The sequence below is a fragment of the Stigmatopora nigra genome, chromosome 19, assembly GCF_051989575.1.
Source record: "Stigmatopora nigra isolate UIUO_SnigA chromosome 19, RoL_Snig_1.1, whole genome shotgun sequence".
NCBI lineage: Eukaryota > Metazoa > Chordata > Actinopteri > Syngnathiformes > Syngnathidae > Stigmatopora > Stigmatopora nigra.
Genome location: NC_135526.1, coordinates 5,056,824 through 5,080,391, shown reverse-complemented (window position 1 = coordinate 5,080,391; position 23,568 = coordinate 5,056,824). Strand labels below are relative to the sequence as shown.

At 40.3% G+C, this 23,568-nt stretch overlaps 2 protein-coding genes across 5 annotated transcripts in view; both read right to left on the bottom strand.

The window, feature by feature from the left end:
* The window catches only part of abr (ABR activator of RhoGEF and GTPase), a 42,582-nt gene extending 25,121 nt beyond the window's left edge, over positions 1-17,461 (bottom strand). Inside the window, exons 1-6 of one of the 4 annotated variants that reach the window (XM_077741413.1) lie at positions 16,540-17,461; positions 5,847-6,028; positions 2,735-2,833; positions 2,390-2,575; positions 1,485-1,592; positions 837-897 (exon numbers count right to left, since the gene is read on the bottom strand). In XM_077741413.1, the coding sequence (XP_077597539.1) occupies positions 837-897; positions 1,485-1,592; positions 2,390-2,575; positions 2,735-2,833; positions 5,847-6,028; positions 16,540-17,275 (1,372 nt within the window). In that variant the 5' untranslated portion in view covers positions 17,276-17,461. Of the gene's footprint in view, positions 1-836; positions 898-1,484; positions 1,593-2,389; positions 2,576-2,734; positions 2,834-3,714; positions 3,901-5,846; positions 6,029-7,087; positions 7,256-10,552; positions 10,907-16,539 lie in introns of those variants that run through there. The other 3 variants (XM_077741414.1, XM_077741415.1, XM_077741416.1) reach the window with 3 other exon arrangements.
* A 519-nt stretch (positions 17,462-17,980) lies between these two features.
* Positions 17,981-22,584, bottom strand: aspa (aspartoacylase). The gene is made up of 6 exons (XM_077741078.1): positions 22,328-22,584; positions 20,666-20,861; positions 20,197-20,290; positions 20,016-20,123; positions 19,336-19,445; positions 17,981-19,190 (listed from the first exon to the last, which is right to left on the bottom strand). Exons 1-6 carry the CDS (start codon positions 22,582-22,584, stop codon positions 18,999-19,001), a joined length of 957 nt encoding a protein of 318 aa, XP_077597204.1. The 3' UTR covers positions 17,981-18,998.
* Positions 22,585-23,568: the final 984 nt, after the last annotated feature.

The window sequence follows — 23,568 nt, the reverse complement described above, 5'->3', positions numbered from 1 at the left end:
TAACGGGATGTGCGCTTGATTGACCTTGCACCTTTGGGAGAAAGCAATTTCAAAGATTTATGATCAGATCAACCAATCTGATGGGGGTGAGCAAGTGCATAGAAGGGGGAAAAAAACACAAGTTCAGCTCAGCTGTGAAGAGAAGACACTATTTTGGACAAACATTGGAGGAGAAAAATGGCTTGGACGTCAATGGCAGCCAACGAGTTAAATTGCACAAGCTAATGTATCATTCCTTTGGTCTCCCATTTCAAATAAAAACATAAATAAGTATCTTTTAAAAAAATGATTTAAAAGAATCCATCCATTAATTCCGGAGCTATTTTCAACACTTAAAATAGGTAAATAATAGATATCAGACAACATACAAAGTATCCAATGTGACAACATATGAAATTAACTATATTTCTCCATCCCCTTTACAAAACACACAAAAAGACACTATAAATAAATGTCCTGCCTGTCCAAAGCATCACAAACAAGACAAGGCAATTAATATCCATTGCAGCCCAAATCTGCAAGCGGGCAGTCCAAATATATCTCCATTCTAAATCGATAAGACGCCAGGCTAAAATAAAAACGTCCCTCATCAAAACACGAAAGCAATCATTACCGTACGTGCAGTTACAACAGAGTCGGAGGACCAGAAGCACCTCCATCGTCTCGTCTCCTCAACAGACGGAGTCTGTGAGAGTGCGAGAGTGCCAGTTTGCGCTTCCCCGAGACCCCACCGCATACACAATTAGTAAGGGGGCAGGACTGAAATCTTAAAGCGGCCCCGGCACCCTAACGTACATTCCCAGACAAACATACAACATCACAAACGCACTATTTACCTTCCATTGTGACAGTCGAGGTACAATCTTTTGAATCTTTCGGACTTTTGACTTTCAGGTTCTGGGAAAACAAAAAGAAGTGTATATATTTGATTATTATTATCACTGAAATAACAATGAGGCTGTTTTACTGTAACTAAATTAAGAATTCTATCGTTTTCATGATCAGTCATCAGGCAATTAGTCAAATTTTATAGAATTTAAGCAAAAAAGTGTTATAAAGCATACAAAGAATATGATAAGAAAACACTATAATGAGGAATATTTTTTTTAAATATATGTGCTATTATAATTCAATACTTGCATTCACAAATGAGTCCATTTTATTTTGTGTCAGGTTAGCTGGCCATAATTGTATATAGCAAATGTAAAAACTGAGGTCTACCTGTTTAATGACCAACAAAGTTACTTCCCTTACAAAAGGTTAAAGGGAACAACAACGACTATTTTTAAAAAGTCCAAAAACACTACTTCCTGGAAGAATATAAAAAAGTTGGAACTCAGTCTGCCTCCTCTCACTTCATTATTTATTCATTTTATTTTCTCCCTCATTCTATTGCAGATTTAGGGTCCACCCAAAAAGAAAACTTTTTAAATTCACATGGTACTGCAAATAAATGACAGATCTAGTCCAATGAATGTACAAACCTCTGATATCTTCTGGAACTGCCCATTGGCTTGGCTACATTTTTCAGCCGTCTCCAAGGCCACCTTATAGTTGTCCACAAAAGCTTTGTAGACTCCCAACTGGCTAGCCTGGGACAAATGGAATAAAGACGTTAGGACATTGAGATGAGAGTTTTCAATTCCCTTATCTAGTTCAAACGGATTGGAGGTCTATCATTGCAACACATCGGCTGGAAGGAAAGACAGCCCGCCGTTTTAAGTCTGTCTTCCCCTTTGATTTCAACATTGGAAATACGTAGAAGCTTCACTAATATTGCTCCTCTGTGCCCCGAGGTGCAAAAGTGAGGAATAGGCCATCTGCACCGTGTCTCGGCCACGCCGTCACGTGATATGTCCAAAAAAAAACGCAGCACAGATGGGAACGAAGACAACACTTATGGGTGTCAGTTGGTGGCGCGACCTCAGGAGTCAAAAGTGTAGAGGGTGACGTCCTTAATGGCAACCACAACCCATCACACCCAACCTATATATCAAAGCTTGTCAAAAAAAAGTACCTAGTATAATTGAAATAAATGTGACTCTACCATGATCCAGTTGTCTGTAAAAAAAAAGAAAAATCCAGCAAGCACTAATGTCCTACAGCAGGCTGAGATGGAAAGTATTCTAATTGAATTTAGAGGTAACAATAGCTCCAGATTGAATGAATCAGTGACTATAAAAAAAATATCTTAATACTAAAAACAATGCAAAATGCATAAACAAGTATTATATTCCACGCATTATATTACACAATGCCATATACATTTTGGGCATTGACGTCTACTCAAATAGCAGAGATTGTGTTACGGTTAAGTCATAAAAGAAACCCATTGGCTGCTCATTTACATGACCGCAAAGCCACTCCCCTGGAGCAATATTGCACTCACCAGTTTTTGGAACAGATGGCCCACAGTCACCTTCTCATCCCATTGTTGGATGTTGGGGAAAAGGGCATCGTAGAATTCCTTGTGGATCTCAAAGATATCCTGGATTTTGTAGAAGATGGTCTCCACCTGCTTCATGGTGAGGACAGGTTGCGAGGTGGTGGCTGTTGCCTTCAGGGGACGCATTGGCTGCACGAGGAAAACAACACTCACTCAGCTGGCTGTCAATCAACGCTGTCAAATAACATCCTATTCAATCTAGCTATTTAAGATTAGTAAACATTTTATATCAATTTGCAATTGGCAATTTGCATCAGTTAATCTCTGATCCCATTAATTTCTTTTTACCAGTAGTAGGGCCTCCAGTTGGTTAATGTAAATCTCCTCACTGGCCAAGAAACCGGAAAGCACTAGCTTTTTCATCTCCAGTCCCTTTTCAATGTCCCCCTGTAAGAAAACACACAATAATTTATGAAAATGACATATAACTTGCACTCTTTGTCAGATCTGACCCGATTGATATTGACATTAGATCAATTGTTGATAAAAGCTGTTAAGAGAAACCGACTCAAGAGTCACAATGGGGGGCAAAGGGCAATGAATTGCGGAGTGTGAGGTTAATCATTCTCCTTAATGATATCAATATACTTTTCATAATAAAACATGAACGCTCTGATGTTTCCCTTTGAGCATTTGACATAACATTCGACACCGTCTTTCATGTCCTAGATTATTTTACACTGATTACATATTTACAATGACACATTATTTATTCAAGGAACAACTTTGCTGTTCAATTTCATCTTATTTCCTGTCAACAAGACGTCCAAAAATACAGCTTTAAAAAGATAGGGCATTTTGGTGCCCTGTTCAAAGTTCTCTGCTTGGGTGACAAGCATTTGGCAGTAGAATGAGATATGACAGGAAGTTTTTTTCCCCCCCACCCCGAAAGTAGGAACACTTTCCATGAGCTGTACAAAGAGAGTCTGTCTGTGTGGTAAGCAGGCACACGCTAGAAACACATAAGAGTTTCCTCCTAGTAGACGTACATGGCCGAGTTAAGACATTTTGAAAAAGACACAGAGTCTATCAGTAGTAGATGTACCATCCATTTAAAGTGGGAGGATGGTTGCTTTCATCCTCCTACTTCAAACGGATTGGACGTCTCTCGCTGTCCATGAGATGAAAAAGCAGTTGGGAGGAGCTCCGAACTAATCAAGCGTGCGGTGCGTTTATTTCAAAGGTCCACGTTGCAGCACAAATGGGTAGAAAGCAGCAAAATGACGCCTGGTGTGTGTGTGCCTTTTCCATGCAGTCAGCCGTCTCACCTTGAACTGCCTATGCAGCGGAGTGATGGGCTCCAGTTCCCCATCTCCATATTCAAAGACCTCCTCTTCCAGCACCCTGTCCAGATAGCACAAGACCTCCTCCTCTTCCTCCTCCATGTTTCTTTTTCCCTTCTCTTCTCTTCTCTCCGTGAGCCTTCAGTAGGGCCTGCCCGGACACATCAGCGTTTTCACTCGGTCCGGATGGCGAGAGTGAAAGACAAGTGAGTGAGCCCGCCTACTTAACCCCACCCCCTTCCTCTAGCCGGGCTTCCTGGTGTGCCACTGTTCCGCGGAGGTCGACGAGGACTGCCTCCCCTCCACGGCCACCCCGTCGTAGCGCTTGACTTCCTCCATGTCAACGGGGGGGCTTTGGTTTTGAGTATTTCTTCTTTCTTGCTGCTGCTGTTGGAGCCAAAAAGCCACTTCCTCATCGTGCAACTAACTAGAGTTGCTCTCGCCTCTGCATTCTTCCTTCCCCCCGCCCCTGACTCTATTTTGGCTCCCCTGGCCTCTCAAGCGTTGACACTCCAATAATATCTGACTATTGATCTGCTTAGAGTCTCACACGAGGAGTGGAGGGAAGATAATGTGCAAGGACAGCGTTTAATTTCACTTAACTCTGTGCCTGCCGTTGGCAATGATTGGCATTCATTTCATTAAAAGTGCTAGGAAGGAAAAGGGAGGAAAACCAAAAAAAAACTACTCAAGTAAAGATGATTATTTACCAGAAGTGCTCAGCTTCTACAGGAAGTGACATCCACTTATTGCTCTTTCATATGAAGTCTTTTGTGGGTCTGAAAACCTTGTTTGTGTGAAGCAATCTTGCACAAATCTGTTATTTGTTCAGTTCTGTGGACATGTGCTATTGATGCCTACTCGGGAAACAAAGGGAGTTTGACTTGGGAAGTTATGTAAAAGAATTTAACATTGAATCTTTATCAGAAGTATAACATTCCGTCTCACAATTGACTGGAATTGCCAAGAACTAATCAGCAGGCTTTTTCTTCAAGCCAGGATTAGAGAAGGATGTGAAGAAGTACATAATGATGCTTCCACAAATTGACTAAAATAATAAATTGACTTTGGCTAACTTCTTGACAACAACATGAGGCGGAGTGAAAGTTATTTTGTGTTTTTATAGTACGTATAGTACTTGAAAAAAGAAGTCATTCCACAAACCTGCTCTTACTGGATGATGCCACAAGATGGAAGCACATTTTCAATAAGAATATCATGCAGTCAGCATAATAACCCATCTATCTGTTACAAACTCTTTTAAAGCACTGATGAGGATAGACATCCAATCATCAATTACATTTACCTTTTTTTTGTTATTATAATTCATTTACTTTCTATCTGTTACTAACTCTTTTAAACCACTAATGATGATAGACGTCCATTCATCCATTACATTCTCCTTTTTTGTTGTTGTTATCCATTTATTTTCTGACCTTTACCTTAATCAGGGTTGTTTTGATGAATATTGATGACTGTATTTTAATCACACACACAAAAAAAAACATTGAGTACTATAGAATAGTCTCTACACATTAGTATTCACTATAAGGAAATAAATTAGCAACTTTGTGGCCTCAATTATGGTTAAAATGGTGAGGGATTTAATTTTTTTTTTAAATATTCCTAGTTATCCTTCATGGGCAAGAAAATAAATCCAAAAAGTCCAAGTCAGTTAACTGGAAGTGAACTTGTTGCCATGAATGTGCTTCCACATCCACTGGCAAATTGGTGCTTGTGGCATCAGTCTCCATCTGGACGACTGGTAATTTCCTGCTGATCTAAAAGAGCCACCTGCAATGTGCTACAGGCACTACAGTTAATGTGGCTAATCGCTAACAATTACACGGGGTCAAGATCTGCCCGGCCGGTGCTTTGCTTGAGAGATAAACGATTGACAGCCCACTGGAGACTAAAACTGCAGTAAATAAATCCAAAAACATAACGACGATGGATGACCTCTAGCCTGGCCAATTCTAATTATTTGACTTAATTTTGTTTGTTCTTTAAAAGGTTTAACCCCAACCCCAGGGCAATCATTGATTCCCATTGACAGCTTCCATTGCAGTCAAACAATATATAATATGTCATGTGTGTGTGTGTGTGGGCTTTCCTACCCCAGGTGGAAGGCCCTCTGGTGGTGTGGGGGAGACCATTACACCGTGTGGTTCTTGGGGCGTGCACAGCTGGGGAGACATGGTGGGGGATTCATCTATATAGGGCAGTGTCTCCGAGCCATCTTGAGACTTTCCATCCTCTGTTCCGTCCCCCTCGTAGCCATCTGTGTTGTAGTTAAAGTCTGTCAGAAAGATAACAGAAAGGTGCCGTTTGATTATGAAGGAAAGCCACAATTTGCAAGTCAAAGTGGATCAAGAAAAAGAATAAGCATTTATTTTTAATGCACATATTTCAAAGCAACATCATTTCAGGTCCCAGAGATACAAAAAAAATACACAAGAAGTACTTTACATAATTACATTTGATGTTGATGACTGGAAAAATGGAATTAAGTGTCAGAGCACACGTTTAAAAAGTGGCAAATTTCCCATTAACATGACTTGAAAGTTTAAAAAGTCCTTGTAAAAGACTACATGACACAAATATAAACTGTGTCAATATTAAGCTGCAACACACGTGCCATCTTCACACAGACGGCTGCTGCCTTGACGGTCAGTTGCTCCCAAAGACAAAAAAATGTGCTCTTTGACTTCCATCGGGACAAGACACATGTCCAGAATGGAGCTGTATGACACACATCACAACCCACTGACACTAGACCAGTCACTTGTCATACTCAAGTCAAAATATAACCCCTGTTCTGTTGATTTCACTATGCACAGGGGAATAGAGAACCCATTGAAATTAAAGCATCTGTCGACAGCCCTGTAGGGCTCTGACTCGCGCTGGTAGAATACCATGCGGAAGTAAAGAAGTGTACGGCGTTCGCGAGGCTTTAGACGTAAGATGATACCCTGAAGACCAAGCCATGTGGCGTAATGTAAAGTCGAGGAGGAGAAATACGATACCAAATGCTGATGTTAAAATTGAAGCGTAAAACTTGGAACGTACACAGTATAGATTGAAAAAAGGCAATACATCATCATACTTGGTCCATGGAAGTTGGTCTGAATAAACTGCTTTTCAATGCGCCAAAATACACCAATTGCCTTGAATTAGTGTACTATACAATCCTATTGTGAATTAGCTGTGTTCTACTTTTTACTCTTTTTGATTTGCCACCATTATTGTTGTCAAGGCAGCCTTTTGATGGACTATCTTATGTGTTTTTATTTGATTTGTGTTGCCCATGTGACCTACTTTGTGTGTTGCGGTGTTCTCTTGTGTTTGCATTTCTTACCCATAATGATGACAATTCTTCTTTAGCCTGTCAATGTTGTTTAGTCGATTTTATTTCTTAAATTTCGATTACTGATAAGGTTTCAGGACCCAATTTGAACAAGTTGGCTGCCAGTAATATTAGGGATGAAGCAGACTTCTTCAAAAAAAAATAAAAAATGACTATCTTTGTCCTTTTACCCCTTTGAATTCTGAAACAAAGGAAACACAGTAACGGCTATTGCCTTTAAAGTTATTCCATAATGAACATTGGCTACCATTGAGGGCGCAAAATACTCAATTCCACTCCTCCCATTAGAAAATGGTTTAGTCTTCTGGTCTTAGTTTGTGAGTAGACTAGACTAGAGACCTCTTGTATGCACATGTATGGCGCCATTGATTTTGAGCGTGTTCCATCGACAAGGAAGGAGGTTAAGTAGTGAATTACAAATGAAGAGGAGGCCAGGGAAAACATCCTGACCTAATGACACCATTCATCACAAAACGCAACCTGGGATAATCACTTGAAATCTCGTCAGAGGAATATTAGGTCGAACCCCTTCAAGACCATCAAGCGAACCACTACCAATACAATTCCGAGATTCTACCAGGCCATCAATCTTTAATGTGACACGGAAAGATTTCGCCAAGTTCCGTTTCCGAGCGAGAATGTATTCCCACTACTCACAAAGTACTTCTAACTATCTGTCTACGGTAACAAATGATCTAGCGTGTACGTGTACATTTGTTCAGCCGGGACCGTCTGGTTGTTGCATCAGTGCATCCATCAGCCTTTCAACTTATAATGACTCCGTCTCTCTCGGCCTGCTTCTTGCCCTCTTTTCACGCGCTTTTTTTCCCTCATCTTCATTCCGCTCGGCTACCCCGAATGCTTAATCAAGGCGCCTGCCTTCCGGGACCATGTACACATGCCATTGGCCGGGAGGCGGATGTTACTATGAAGCCATTGGATGACATGAACATGGCACGGGTGGCGAAGGTGAACGGTTGGTTGTTACGATGATAACCGCTGACGATGGCTGCCATAGGTAGTAACAGAACCGACAACGCACACACACACACATTTAGAGCACCCCACTCACTCCTTGGGGGCATTGTGTTTACATGGCACGCCCTCCAACATCAAGGTTAACAAAGGATATCCAGAGCATACCCAAGTGAAGATGCCCAAACAATAAAAAAACAAGTAAGAGACACACCAAGCATTTCTAGATAGCAAATTTGGCATTAAAATAGGATTTCAGGTTTTAATGGTGAATTCAACCTCTTCAAATGGATTGGACATTTACTAGGGATAAACTGATTTCTGAATTGACAGCAAAAAGATAACTGGATACTATAGGATTGTGGGTTTATCATTAATTGCATTGAAAAAGTTAACTATTGTTTTTCTTGTTGTTGTTTTTTTCGGCAAAATGCATATTAATTTGCCTAATTAGTTTATTTCATAGGTTTGACTGGTGTGGTGGGCATCAAACATTTAGCATTTAGTCATTTACTCTTTTCATTAGTCTAAGAGAATAAAGGTCATTGCATCAAGCAGGTTATCACAATTAAAAATAATAATAATAAACCATTTGATGGACTTATTATGGGTACATAATTTAATTGTGACTTTTCTATCTTACATGCTGTGTTTTCATGGAAGGCTAACGACAACATAACCAGCTGAGGCAAGTAAAGCATCTATTATTCATAGTGTTGTCACTGCATGAACCCCCGACAGCATGAGTTCAGAGGAGCACCATCTTGGCAGGGAGTCCAAAAGATGGAGCCGCCAAATGACTTGTGACTTTGCTCCACATCTGTCTATCATTCTGGCCTTTTATTATACTTACATATTTTACTTCCTATTTCCCACAATAAAGTGTATACATTGTATATTGTTTTTAGTGGAGCATTGTATCCTTTTGAGGATGTAGTACATCTAACCATTTTATTGTTCCACGGCCTCAACTTGAACTCCTACATGCATAATGAAAAAAAAAGTAAAAATTCATAAGGGACCAATAATCCTAGCAACATCCTAAAGTGGCAGCAGAATGTAATTACATAGTTTTGTTTTTGTTTGTCATAAAGAAAAGAAAAAATACTAATCAAGTCTGTTTGTTTTGCTCTATTTGCCAAAATCAGGGTAATTTACTAAAATTTGCTCTCACCGTTGTGGAATAATTAGACATGAAGTGGATTATATAAGCAAGGACATCATTGCAAGGAAGATTCAAGACAAAGTAGAAAAGCCAAGCATAGCAGAAGCAGTACAGATTATGCTGTATTACATAACTCTGCGTAGGGCTGAAAAAGAAACACACACACACACACACACACGTAAATACACCAGTGTGTGTGAGGATAACTTGAATCTCGGTTCCTGTGGCAACCACACAGATTTGCTTCATCGATTAATATGAAAATTGAGGTTACTCGTTTAGTGAGAAGAAGGAACTGAAAACTACTAAAATTGTGGCATTGGTATACCAAGTTTTAACTGGAAACCACACACCTATGATGGATGAATACATTAGTAGGACTAAGGAACAGCTAGGAACATTAAATACTTGGAGACAGAACTAGGACTGGGTCAATGTCAGTGTCAGTTGGTGACGTTTATGACAGATAATGGACTGCTGACAAGGAACATCGGTTTGGCAGCATATGACAAATATTTACAAAAATGACTTTGAGATCAAGTATAGTAGTATTGTGAATGGCACCTGTAAAAATACAGTGAAATATGTATTCAAATGATCCTAGAAAAGCCGTTACAGATGAGGGAAATCAGGGACACGGGCACATTCAAGTCGAGATTTACGATTTTTGAGGGGTGAATTATTGAAAATTATAAAAAAAGACAAAAGAGATGCGAGGAAAACAAATCTGCTCAAAATTTGCATATTTTTGCATAAAGGCCGCGAGCAAAGGAGCGCTTATTGTAGCTCAGATCTCACTCCATCTCATTTGGAGTATCCAAAACCTGGTTTCCTCATAATGCTCACGGGGGTGCTGGAGTCTAGACAATCTAACAAGGCGCCATTTTTTTTTTAAATAGTGCCATCATAATAATAATTTTCATTTAAACTGAAAGTACCATCATATCATTTAGCGCCTTTGCAGGCATATAACGACTTCCTAAAGTTATTCAAGAGTTCAAAATCCATCAGGAAATTAGTGGTCACTCCTGATGTGAAATCACTAAGTGGCCAAGTGTACTCAAGAGTACGTCAGACAGCAGGAAACGCAAGGATGGATTAAAAATTCAACATTAGCCGCGTGCCTGTGCCTTGCTTTTGGGAGCAAAATGCCAACAGCAATCAGATGTCACCACTGGCTGGGAATGGGGTCATCCCAGGTCCTTTATGGACAACTACAGTCATTCACACTAACTAGACAAAAACCAAAAACAGCCGCCTACCCAACTGAACAGGAAGTGATGCAATGCTGGTTTAAAAAAGAAATGAGTACCTACTGCTATACAAGGTGTCGATCCAGGATAGTCGAGGCAGGCCACGGGCGCTGAGGGGCTCCATCTTCCTTTATTATTCTACCTTCCTCGCTTCTCCCTCCACCCCAAAAATCAGTCGTTGTTGGTCCGCCCCGCTGGAAGTTGCGGCTGCGCGCCGTGCCTCTCTTCCCCGATCTTACCCTCGCGATAAAGCTTTCATCTCGGAGCAAAAGAAAGAGGAATTTGGACGAAATGTCAAGAGACACCCTGGGGGTCCGACGGGCAGACGGAACAGGGATCCAATGGAGTGAAGGAGAGCTCTGGAGACGGTAAACGAAAACAACAGGCTGGAAACGACCAAAGCCGAGCGTTGCTAGGGGAAGACAGAAACACTCCCTCCCTCCCTCTCTCTCTCTCTCTGGGTTACTCGCTCTCCCAACCGAACCCCCACCCCACCCCTCACGCTCTCCATCTTCAAGCCGAGGAGGTGTTCTTGCATCTAAGTGCTTTCTGTCATCTGTACACACAAAAAGGCTTAGTTTTGAGTTGAAGTATTTTGATTTCTCTCATTAAATAATTACCTAGCAGGGCTGTATGACATGACAATCTAACTATTTGCATTGACTTGCAGCAATTTAGGAATTCACATGCCATAGTCAAGTCATCAAGATGCTCCCACCACATTGCAATTGGCTCCTCCAATACATGAGTAATGCATTCAAGACAATAGAAAATAACAACGCAAATGATCTACACTCATATCGCAAACAACACATTTCCTTCCAATATTAATCGATTTCTAATTCATGATATTATGCTGACTTAATGTACAATTCAAAATACCCTAGTTTGCATTAATAATAGATATTATTTGATTTGCTATAGCTCTTGATTAACACAATAAAGTGGACCACTTCCTAAAAGTCATCACTATAAACAAGAAAAAATGCTGCTAAAACAATTCTATTGACAATATTCTAAGAGCGAATACAAAAGTAAATTTGAACTGCAATTATGTCCCTACATTGTACGTCATTTACCTTAACAAAATTCCTCCAGCCTAATAAAATCCAAAGTGTTTAATGGCATGCAATACCGCGATCCCTAATTATTCCGATCTTTATTTTGACAAGCGCTATCGGCAACAAAGCCCGATATGAAAACCTCACTTGGAACCCCCCGCCAGGTCAAACAAACATCCGTCCTCCCCCGTCAACCTCCTTTAAAAACTTCAATTATGACACAAAGGCTGACAAGAAGACCCCCCTCCCCGAGAGGCCCCACCTCAAGCATCCCTCTTTGTTTGCTGAGCCAGCTGGATAAAACACACACCCCACTGAAGTCATGCAACCCTGCCAAGGCATTTTTGAATACATATTTATGCCTCATAATGGAGAGAGATAATACAACAGCATATCAACGTCAACTCGATTATATGTTTTATACTTTCCCGAGCCGCATAAAATGATGCGGCGGACCAGATTTGGCCCCCGGGCCGCCACTATGACACCTGTGCTCTAAAGCCTTTTGTCTTCCACATTATTGCCAATAAAGAACATGGAGATCACAAATTGCCGCTGGTTTGAACGTAGCATTTCAAAAGATGACGTTCATGTATAGACTACAAAGAGTCTAATATATGTATGCCTGTGTAATTAGGCCACACAGCATCTAACCAGCCAATCAAAGCCCCATGGCACATCCTCCCACCTACATGTACCCCGCACTACTCCCCCCACACTCACCCCAAAAGCCCATTCAGCCATGTGAGGCTTCCCCAATATTTTCAGTCTTTTCCCCTCGGGGCCAAATGGTGTCTGTTAATAGCACTAATTTTCCAGTCACCAGCCCACATTTGCTCCAGTCTGTGTCCGCCACCTGCTCCCTTCAGCTTCAAATACGAACCGAGAATGAAAGCTAGACTTTTACAGAGTACAAATGTAAAATTCCTGTTGTGCACGACATTTCCATCCCCCCACTGCACTCTTGAAAGGTCTTCCTATGTGACGGACGGATATGATTGTGTTAAGGCCGATTGGGGCCACGCTTCAATAGAGGAGTGCAATTTTTTTTTCGGGAATGAGAGCGTAAAACTTAAAATAATAAGAAGAGAATGATAGAACACTCATATATTATAAATTTGGCTTTAAAAAAATGTTAAAGAAGTGTTATGGAATTTTGCCATGCAATTGCATCTTTAAAAACGTGTCAGTTCATTTTTAACTGAATTATTAACTTCTATGTGCTTGTCATCTGGCCACAAAGTGCAAGAGAATTTTATTGTGAAGTGTAAAAGTTCAAAATGATACAAAAGGCTAAATTTAGTGATGAAAATTTGGAATATTATTGTGCAAGGCAATATGTGCTTATATATGTGTATGTGTATGTATGTGGATATATATATATATATATATATTTTTTTTTTTCAGCAACATGTCTATTTATTTATATATCTAATAATGTATTCATTTATTAAATTACTTATTAACTATCTATTTATGTCTAAAATGCCTTTCCTATTTCTCCATCCTCACTCTCTTGCTACCGTGACAACAAAATTTCCCGAATACGGGATGAAAAGTTATCCAATCCAATAACAGATGACTATACCGACAGTATACATGCTTTATCAATATTATTATTAGTATTTGCGAAATGGCTGAAGGGTAGTACGTATCTCATCTTCACCCACATCTCTTTGTTTTAGCGGCGGGGTAAAAATGGGGGCAGGAGAGACCAGCAATGACAATCCATTATTAAAAAGCTGCGAGTGCATTAGTGATAAATGCTTGTTAAAATGAGAGCTCAGTTAATCATCAAGGGTGTTTTTTTTTGTTACCGTCTGGTACCTGTTGTTTTTATTATGTGCAAAAGTACTAAAAAGGCCCTTGGGATTATTTTGAAGTGCACAAATGAGTCATTTGTCTTCCTGCTTCGTTGTTGCTCGGACAATTACAGTTGCATATCTCCATTACTGCACATGTGCCTACTTTTCAGTGCACGCGTGCATCAAACGTGTTTTGGCAAACAGGATTCTCTCATACCTGATTTATACTTAAAAAGAGCGACCACCCCCAGCCCCCCAAAATCCCTTATCACCCAATTATAATGAACAACACTGCCTGGTGGGGTGGGGCACTTCTATATAGGGGAATTATTTAGCAAATTATTTTTGTTCTCCCAACTTTAAAATGACCTACATCGCACTATGATTATTAGGCAGTGTAAAACACATGTTGTGTCTAATAAATCATGTGTAACATACAAAACCTGCATATCCTGCTTTCTTATAGTGACACATGCCAAAAACATTTGTAACAGTTAGTTAGCAAACATTCACTGGAGGATGTTTACTTATGGTTATGTATTTTAACAGTGAATCATTAGGTTTATGAAATCTGACTCAATATATATTTTTTTCTGGATAAGCAGGAGGCAAATATATGTCCAAAAACTGTACACGAATAGACATAGTGAACCCAGTATACCACTGCACTCTAGTGTTTAGCTTCTGCTAATACATGTGGTTTTTAAAGGATTTTGTCAGTACTAAAATTTGATTATTTACTTTAAAAATGCACATCATTAAACTATGTTGATTTGTTATTTTACAAAAGTACCAGTTCTTTTAATTCACTGTCATCATCAATAGTACTGAAAGAATTAATAGTTAGATGTGTGAGATCAAAACAAGCATCTTTTAGACATCAAATTCTCATTCCCCACCCAAAAAGTTATTAACATAATGGAACAAAAATCAGATGTTGCTTTTTTGGGGGAAATTTGGGAAATGAGCAAATTGGTATGCAGATCCACCCTATCCTTCTAATAATAACAATGTTTCTTCGCCCATGACATGACTCACTGGCTGGACTGAACTACACAAGGCCATTTTAAAGAAGCGCCACTTCTCCTGTCATTGAGGTGTTGATTCATAGAGCCAATAAAAATAAATGTTTTTCCACATCGGCAACCACCATGACAAAGTCGTTCCAGAAATGAGATGAACCTAAATACAGACGTGAAGAGGATGAGTTAACTGTGTATTATAGTACACCACAAGTTCAAAAACTCTACTTGCAGTGATGACCATAGATGATCATACATTCTATTCACTTACTAGCAAAATACAGATATAACTCACATTATCTATCCTGTACTACATTAACTGGAGGTAAAGACTGAACAACATTAAAAGGGTTTGGTCATGAGGCAAGGAAATGACTGAGTGTGAATCAGTCACTGACAGGAAATCAGGGAGATGGCATCAGCCCACTCTTTCACTCTTACTACAAGTTGACTCGAAGAAAAAAAAAAAAGATTTAGAATAGTGCAAGTGTGCCTTAACACTATGTAGACAAACAGTACTGTAATGCTGCAAAGTACACATCACTACGTCACCACTAATCCATCCTGTCTGTCTCTCTTCCTGCACAACTAACAAATGAACATTCAAAAGACTTCAACCACACAGATGGCAAACAAATAATCCAAATTAGAACTACTTCAAATCACCATTTTCAGACACTCAATGCTCAACAATCTAAAACCTGTACTCCAAATCAACAGTGTGGGCCGCCATTTACGCTGCACATTGTTGCTCTCCCCGTTCCTTAGTTGCAATTGCAGTCTACGACATGCCTGAACAAGTTTCACCTATGTGAGAGAAGAATCCAGCCATAGAGAAGAAGAAGAAGAAATGTGTGACCTGCAAAGAATTGCTTGATTTTCCAAGACGCATTCAAATAACTGTCCATTTTTTAAGCACTTTTTATATACTCATCTGATTTGGCCAGACGACATTAGATGACCAATCCTATTTGAATCAATCTGTGTCGAGGAATCATCATCTAACAATGAAAGAGAGATGACTTTTCTTTAGTCTAGGGCACGCATGAGTTGACGAATGACGTCGGCTGGGCCGACGTGAAGGAGAACGGCGGTGGCGGCGGCGGCGGCGTGGGCCCGGGCGCCGTTGCTCGGTGACCAGCAGTCTGACATGTACTATTGCTCCGAGGCCAAGTGTGCACGGACCGTTAAATGCCGCTGACTATTCCTGCACTTTTCCGCACCTCCTATTGTCTTCCTCAAGCACTGGGGCGTTCTAATGATTCATCCAGATGTCACAGCACAGAATAAGATAGTGGAGAGTCTGTAAAAATGCCTTAACTTCTAATAACAATGACAAACAAACAATCAAAATGGGTAAACAATATTGCCATTGTTTTAGTTTCAACTGGAGTTCAGCTGTGTCCTTTACTGCATGGCATTTATCATCATCTTAAACATGTATGAATTAAAAAAAATACTTTTGCACTCCTAACATTATTTGGGTCCCAATTCATAACATGTTTTGTAAAAAAATATGAACATTTCGTTTTTTTTAGTAGTAGATTACTGCATAATCACTTGGATGTTGAGTGAGTGCCATCATATCTTTGTCAAAATGGCTTAAATTTGTTTCTTTGTTATTGCAGTGTATCAGAATAAACACTGTACCTAAAAGGCTTCCTCAAATTCTATTTACATACTTTTGCTAGTCAGCAGCATTTGACACATGACATGCAGACAAGCAACTTGAGGAAGTCAAAATGGAAACTCAAGAAAATGGTTGACTCTTGTAGCCAAGATGCATCTTCTATTTAACCCTTCATAGGGCCTTGGTTTAACTCTTTGGCCCTCAAACATGCCATTCACCCAGTTTAAATGAATTGGACGTCCATCATTTTCAATGGAAGGCAACCAGTTCAGAAATACTCTCATTTGTTTATATTATAGCTGTATTTATTTACAGCAATTTTACCCTTAAATATTCTCATAAACTGTTTTAGACAAATCGGCAGAAAAATATAATTGTTTGTTTGGAAAGAGCTTTCTTTTCTTTTCAATACTTTTATAGTAGATGCATTTCTTGACCCGTGTTATGATCATTGTTATATCGCCATATAGCATTATAATGGTTATTATGAGCCTTGTAATTCCCACCCAAACTCAATACTATAATAAAGTACCTGCAGAGGAAGAGTCGTCGTGATCCGAACTCAGGTAGCCATCACTCCTCCTGTCGGGGGTGCTGCATCCCGATCCACGTCCAACGTGGAGAAGCGGAGGCGACATCCGACTGTCATCCCCGGAATCCAAGTCTCTACTCAGGCGGAAAGGCCGCCTGGTTTCCGGATGATGGATGCTGAGCATCTTCTGTGTGTCCCTGCTGCCGGCCTTGGGTACCAACAGGTTATCTCTGACAAAATTCTCGTTCAGTTCCAAATCCTCGTACTCACGATCGCTGTTGTCATCATCGGGTTTGGTTGGAGCGAGTCGGTTGGGTTTGGGAGGTGGAACAGGGATGGGGACGGGTTTGCCGGCCCTGCCGCTGAATTTGGTGCGCTCCCGGCTGAAGGAATTGGTGGCGTTCGCGGTCGGTTGGAGCGCGTCGGACATTTCACTTCTTTTAACCTCGCAACCGTCGCCCCGTCGATGGGATGTACTCGTTGTATCGGCGTTAAAGTTAACGTCCTTACCCTGGCAACTTTCGGCGTCATTCTTCCGCTGTCGGGCCATGGTTGTCTGCAGGTAGATCACCTTGAATTTCTCCTCCGAGAGAGCCTTCTGCAGCAGCTTCAGGTTGACTTTGGAAGCCTCCAACTGCGATTCGATGTCCTCGATCGAATTCAAGTTCATTTGGGGGACTTTACCATCGGGGAATTCGTTCCGCCAGTGTTTCGCAAATTCCTCCTGTTCCCACATCGCGTTGATCCCGTGTCGATCGAAAGCGGTTAACGATGCCAAAATGTCTCCCCCAATGTTCTCACCTAACGATCGCAGTCAAAATCACAGTCTGTCAGTGTAAAAACGACAATTTAACGCCCATCATCAAACATTTACACGAGGAAAATGACATCGGAAGGCGTGCACCTGGTGTGCGGATATAGTATAATGTTGTGGTAGAAAAAAAGTTTCAGCACTTCCTGGAACAAAAAAAAAGAACCAGCGATGTAGGTTTATGTTCCTTAATTATTACTCAAAGCACTAAATCTATATACAGGAGATGCATGGTATGAATATGTTATTCAAAATGAAATAAAAAAGAAAAGTATGTGGTTAATAATCGCTCGGCCTTCTCGAATTCTATGTCTGGGTATTTGAAAGTCCCAGTTGGCTTGAAAGCAACTTGTTTTGTTTTTGACATGACAGGTTTTTCAAACTACTACTAACCTAAAAAATACACGATTTAGTGCACTCAAAGTTATAACACGTGCTTTGCATTACTTTAATAATTAGAAATAATATTCTGATGGTTTTATGGATGATTCCAAAGTAAATTGCCAATGTCTTGACCTGAAAGGATATAAAGACATTGCTTACCATTGACAACGCTAGACGTCCAATCTATTTGAACTCGGAGGGCTGACAGTATGTAGTATTGGGGTAGAAACAATGACAGGTCAAAACTGCAAAACAAAGATATATGTATTTATAGCATTTTTGCAATAGTACATACTGTGCCACCACAATCTGTGGTACTGTCTCCCTCTTGTGGCAACATTTTGAAAAACCACATCCCAACATTGAAAACATGCCATGGCAATTACAGCTTCGATATTTTACATTTATTTTGGGGACTATTACTATATTGGCTATCCAGGACAGTGAACTTGATTAGCATATAAATAGCAATAGCATAATCATGAAATATTATGACATTTTGAGTGACAAGGGGACCACAAGTATACCCTGATGTTGACAAATACATTTAAAAACAAAAAAAAACATTGAAAACAATCCACATCTGCCCAAACAAGGCAGCAATTGATACATACAGGACGAGAATATCAAAATAGACAGAAATTGCTTTTTCATTGTGTATAGAGGATAAAGAGCATCTACTATTATTATTAAAATAGATGTGAGCAACACATCAACACTAAAATTTGGCAGTGCATTTAAGTTATTTTAAGGCAACAAGAGGAGAGCACCACAGATGCAACTACAGGAGTTACAGACAGGTATCTTCAAAAGGCCACAAATAATCTCCTAAAGTATTACAAATGCAGTATATAATCATGAGGAAGACAAATCACGACAGTTTGGGGTTAAGGGTCACAGATTATGATCCTAATTAGCTTCCTGAGCGTGAAAATAGGAAATATACAGCAACTAATAATACTAAAGCGTGAACTAATAAAATCTTTAATGATTGTTTCAATTAAAAGTATACTTTTAAATAACAAGAGTATCATAACCACAATATATATACTACACCTCAAAACTTCAGATTAGATTAAAGATTCGTCAAAGCAAAATATTTGCCTTGCAAAGATGTTCTTTGCATAGTTAATTGATTTGCCAAAAGCAATAATAATAATAAACCCGCTGCGCAAAAGATGGCATCTATTATGTGTGAAAGAAAGTGCAAAAATATATATAAAGACAAATATATGTGTTGGTGCACGTGCTCACTCCAAAATTCTCATGCTTTTCTAATGGAACTTGCCACTAAAGTTTCCCGTCGAGTGGTCACAAATGCCTGTTGTTTTTCATAATAGGCCGCCTCATTGATAAACGTGGGATAAACAGTTCCGCTGCCTTGGTAGGGAATGGTCTTCCCATCAAATGTTTGGAACATTGGGTCACCCGGGTTCAATGGCTCCCAGTCACAGTCCTGCAACAAAAACAATCACAGCAAAAGGAAAGAGAGAAGTCACTCGAGTGTGTTGCTCAATGTACCATTACAAACTGCTTACTTACGCAATAAAAGCAAGGAAAGGCAGAATGTATCACTTTTTTTTCCTTCTCTTTTTTTTTACCTGCAAATTGGGGTGCACCATGGCAATAATATTGCCATTGGCGTCCCTGGGGTAGTCCACTCTCTCGGAAACCCGGAAAACTTCCACACTACAGGACGGGAATTCCATGCCTAAACAGAGATGTTGATTGTAAATAATTGAACAAATGAATCCCATTTTTTTTAAACTGTATTTTTCTTTCTTTCCCATTTTAGTGTTGCTGATACAGTGCAAAAATGGAAAGGAATAACATGTTGACGCCGCAAAATCTAGTTTCCAAACGTCGATTGCCCCACCCAAGATGGCCACCCCTCAGCATACCATTGGCACTAAACACTGAATCAGGCCATTTCCAAACAAGCACTCTATTCAACAGCAGCCCAGTTTGGATTAAATCCAACTGCGGCTCACAGTCATAGCTTGGCACGGGGGGTTGTTTACGTCAAAGATTTGGGAAATTGCTGCACGGAAACATGGCTCACGTTGTTCTGGGTAGGCGTGGCCACGTGCATTGGTTGGCATCCCCGTGAGCAACTTGTCCTCTCTCATTGCACGTCTCGTTAGGCTATGAGGCGTGAAGACAGCCACAATAGATTGCCGTTTATGCTATTGTATAACATCTTAGGAATGGCCAAACTAAAAGGCATCAATAGTAAAAACCCGATCCATTACCTTAATTGAATACGGGATGAGTTGCTTACCTTCATTAAAGAGAGCGATAAAATCCAGGGCGTGTTTGAGGATAACCCTCATTGCTTCAAATATGTTGCTCCTCAAAACTCCTTGAGGCTGAGGACCCACCTCCAGGCCTACAACAATTCAACAACAAAAAATGCAGTTAAGCAGGTATTTTTCTTTTCTACTTAATTTTGAGGGACTCACCGACGGGATGTTTGGCTACCGAGCGGGAAGTGGAATATTTCAGAAGAGGATGTTCATTCAGAAGAACCAGACAACTGGCGGGAGCCATGGCTTTCTGTCACACAACCAGAAAATAGGAATTAAATACTTTATACATATGGTCCAGTGGGGTTATTTACATCTTAAAAAGAGGTTAAAGTATAACTATGGTTTACATTGGGCTGCATTGCTAATCATTAAAGATAAACTTGAAGATAAAAGTTTAACTAAGGTCACGACTGAAGGAGTGGAGTATTGACAAAAGCACATTTGTTTGTTGAGGGAATTTCAGGAGAAGCAAAACTGCTTTCTCAAGTTAGTAACACTTTAACGGTTTAGCAAATATCCAGAATCTGCATGAATGGTGAAACTGAGCAGGAAATGAGTCTTCCTTTAGAGTTTCAATAGTATTTGGACCAAAAGATAATAATCCTAATAAGTAATACTGAACCTTGATGTAGTTCATCATCTGCAGATTGAAGTAGTCTTTGGAGTTCTCCAGAATAAGAGTGGAGCCCATATTGGAGGTGGTGTTGTGAAGGTCAAAGATCACATCGTAGGCCTCAGGGCTTCCTTTTGGCCCAAAAAGTTGGTTGATTTCCTGAGCTCTTTGCACTTCATACGGCAACTCCTTCCCACCCGAAGCACTGAAGTACACAAACCATTAAAAGACAGTTAGTAGCAAACATTAGCAGCCAAATGCTACAAAGTGCTTTTGCATTTCAAGGATGCAATAAAGCAATGCCTTTTTTTCCCGAGGATAATAGAAAACACTTAGAGAGAGATGTATTTCTAGATTTACTACAACGACTAAAAACCCAGGTGATCTATTATATATGAGCCTGACAGAACTTATTCATCATGATTCCATTACAAAATACACAATTGCACTGTCATTTTTATCCTGTTTTTGGTCCTTTTTAAAGCATTTCACATTGACACCACGTCTAGGACCTTCTCAAACTTACTGTACAACAGAAGCTCCCCCTCCCATATTGTCCGTGCGTGCACACATCTGCACTTTGTATCCCTATTTTCAGTGAATATCTACTATTGTTCCATCAGCCGTGCATGGGCACACAAGCACAGTGGCGACGCTGACCGGATGCAAACAAAAAATCAAGTTGTCGCTCTATTTTGGTTCAGTAAAAATGCCTGGCGGGCTGTTTTTAGCAAAGGATCAAAGCTTCGAGAATGACACCAAAGTCTGCAATATGTGGAGATATTTAAAGATCAGACGATTAGAAACATCAAGTGACAATATCATAAAATAAGTCAGTTACCAAAAAAAAAACTTTTGCTACCTCCCGTGGGAAGCTAACAGTAAAACAGCATCATTAAAAGTCATCATATTTTACATTTAGATCTGCATTTTTTTTTAAATCTCCTTAATACATAGCATAGCAATTGGATCAATGTGCGTACATCACAAAACTAAGGGACTCCAAATTGTGTGCAAAAAAAAATACATGATGGGGACATCCCGAGTTATTACATAATCATGTTCTGGGATCCAAGGGGAAGATGTGATGTTGTTATCAAACCTCATTTGGCTGCTTTTGCATGTGCATGGCTTTGCATAAGACTTAATTTCCGCTGTAGTGCACACGAAAAGGAACTCATACAAGGACATTGGGTCTTGTATAGGTGTGTGTGTGTTTTTTTGGATTAACTGGGGGGCGGTCTTGTTAAATCATTGGCAGCCCAGTCACGTTTTGCTCACGTTTGTGCACTGGCTGCCAGTCAGCTGATGACCAGGAGGCGGTTCTCCCTCACCCTGTGTGAGAGATCGATGCTGGAACATGTAAACAACTCATGGTACTCGGAACCACGTGATCATTCCAATGATACATTCTGTTTTTGTTCTCTTCTTACTCTTATGACAACCATTTGCATAGCCACTAAGAGCCAATCCCATTTGAATGTATTAAAGTCCGCCAAAGCTATAAATCCAACTGCCATTGACAGCAATAGACATTCAATCCAAGATCCATGAGAACTGGGAGGGTGACATTCCTTGCAGTTACCCCTGGATTGGATGTCTACTAGTAGTGATGGTCATTTGCATTTGAAAATGAATTGGACGTCTATAAGCGTCATCCTTTCCTCTTACCTGAGGTTCTCCGGAGTGAAAGCTCGATTCAGGTCCGTGTCCACATATCTGGCGCATTTCTCCACAGCTCTCGGGTTAGTGATGAAAGGTTTCGTGTCGACCGTCTTTCTTTGGATCTCGGCACCGTTCTTCATCCACAGGTTGACGAGAGTCACACCGGACATCTCGTTGCCGTGTGTGCCGCCGAAGATCGCCACTCTCCGGGCCTGGCTGAACCGCGCACCGCTGTTGTTGTAGGAGGAGGAGGACGAAGACATGGCAGGAGACAACACACACACCCCCCGAAAAAAAGTTTCCAAGTGGCCTTGACAGCTTCCTCGTTTCGTTGGATTCTTAAAAGCAGGCTGCGGATCTGCGTTTGCGTCTAGGGGGCGTCTCCTCACTCAAGTGGGATGCCGTCAACGACATAATCTCCACCTGAACGATCGGACTGTGGCTGCTATCATGCTGCCTTACTAAAACAAGGTGGGAATTGTGACAAGCGAAAGAGTAGTACTGATGCAGTTCCGGGGAAGTCTTTTCAAGATAAAGTTCCATTTGTATTCGTATGACAAGTGGTGAGCGCAACTCAATAAATAGCGCAGAGATGCTCATTCAAGTGTCAAATTGAAAGCCTTCAAGCCTGAACTTGGATTTAAAACATATTTATATTTGAAGCATTGGCAGAATACCAATGAAAACAATGCTTAATAACTATGGGCCATTGAAAAATATGGCTTAAAATGATTGAATAAAAATGGGAAGGTAAATATAAGATCATTCATTGGAAAATGTTCCAAGTAAAAATGGGTTATCAACATCAGCGCTACTTTAAAAGGAAGGAAAAAGTCTTTTTGTCTTTTTTTTCTCAGTTCACATAGTCATCATCTTCTGGGATCACTCCGCTTGATTTGTTCTTATTCTTGTTTTTGTTTTTAATCAATTACAGTGTACCCGACATGCCTTGCGCCTGCTTTCTTTTTTGGAGTTCTTGGAGAAGCTGCAATAATGTCCAAAGTCCTCAAGTCCTCATTTGATCTTTTTGTCTTTTTCTTTTTCTTTGGCCTCTTATCATCTTGGAAATCTCGTATTTCTTCGTCGCCGAGTTCACTCCGGCCGAAAGACCACGTGGAATCGTCCATTTCACTTCCACCCAAATCTGAATCGACATGTTCCCTACGTTGTTTCTTTTTCTTCTTCTTCTTTTTTACGGAGACAACAGATTCTTCTTCAGAATCTGGCACTAGTATGATATCAACATT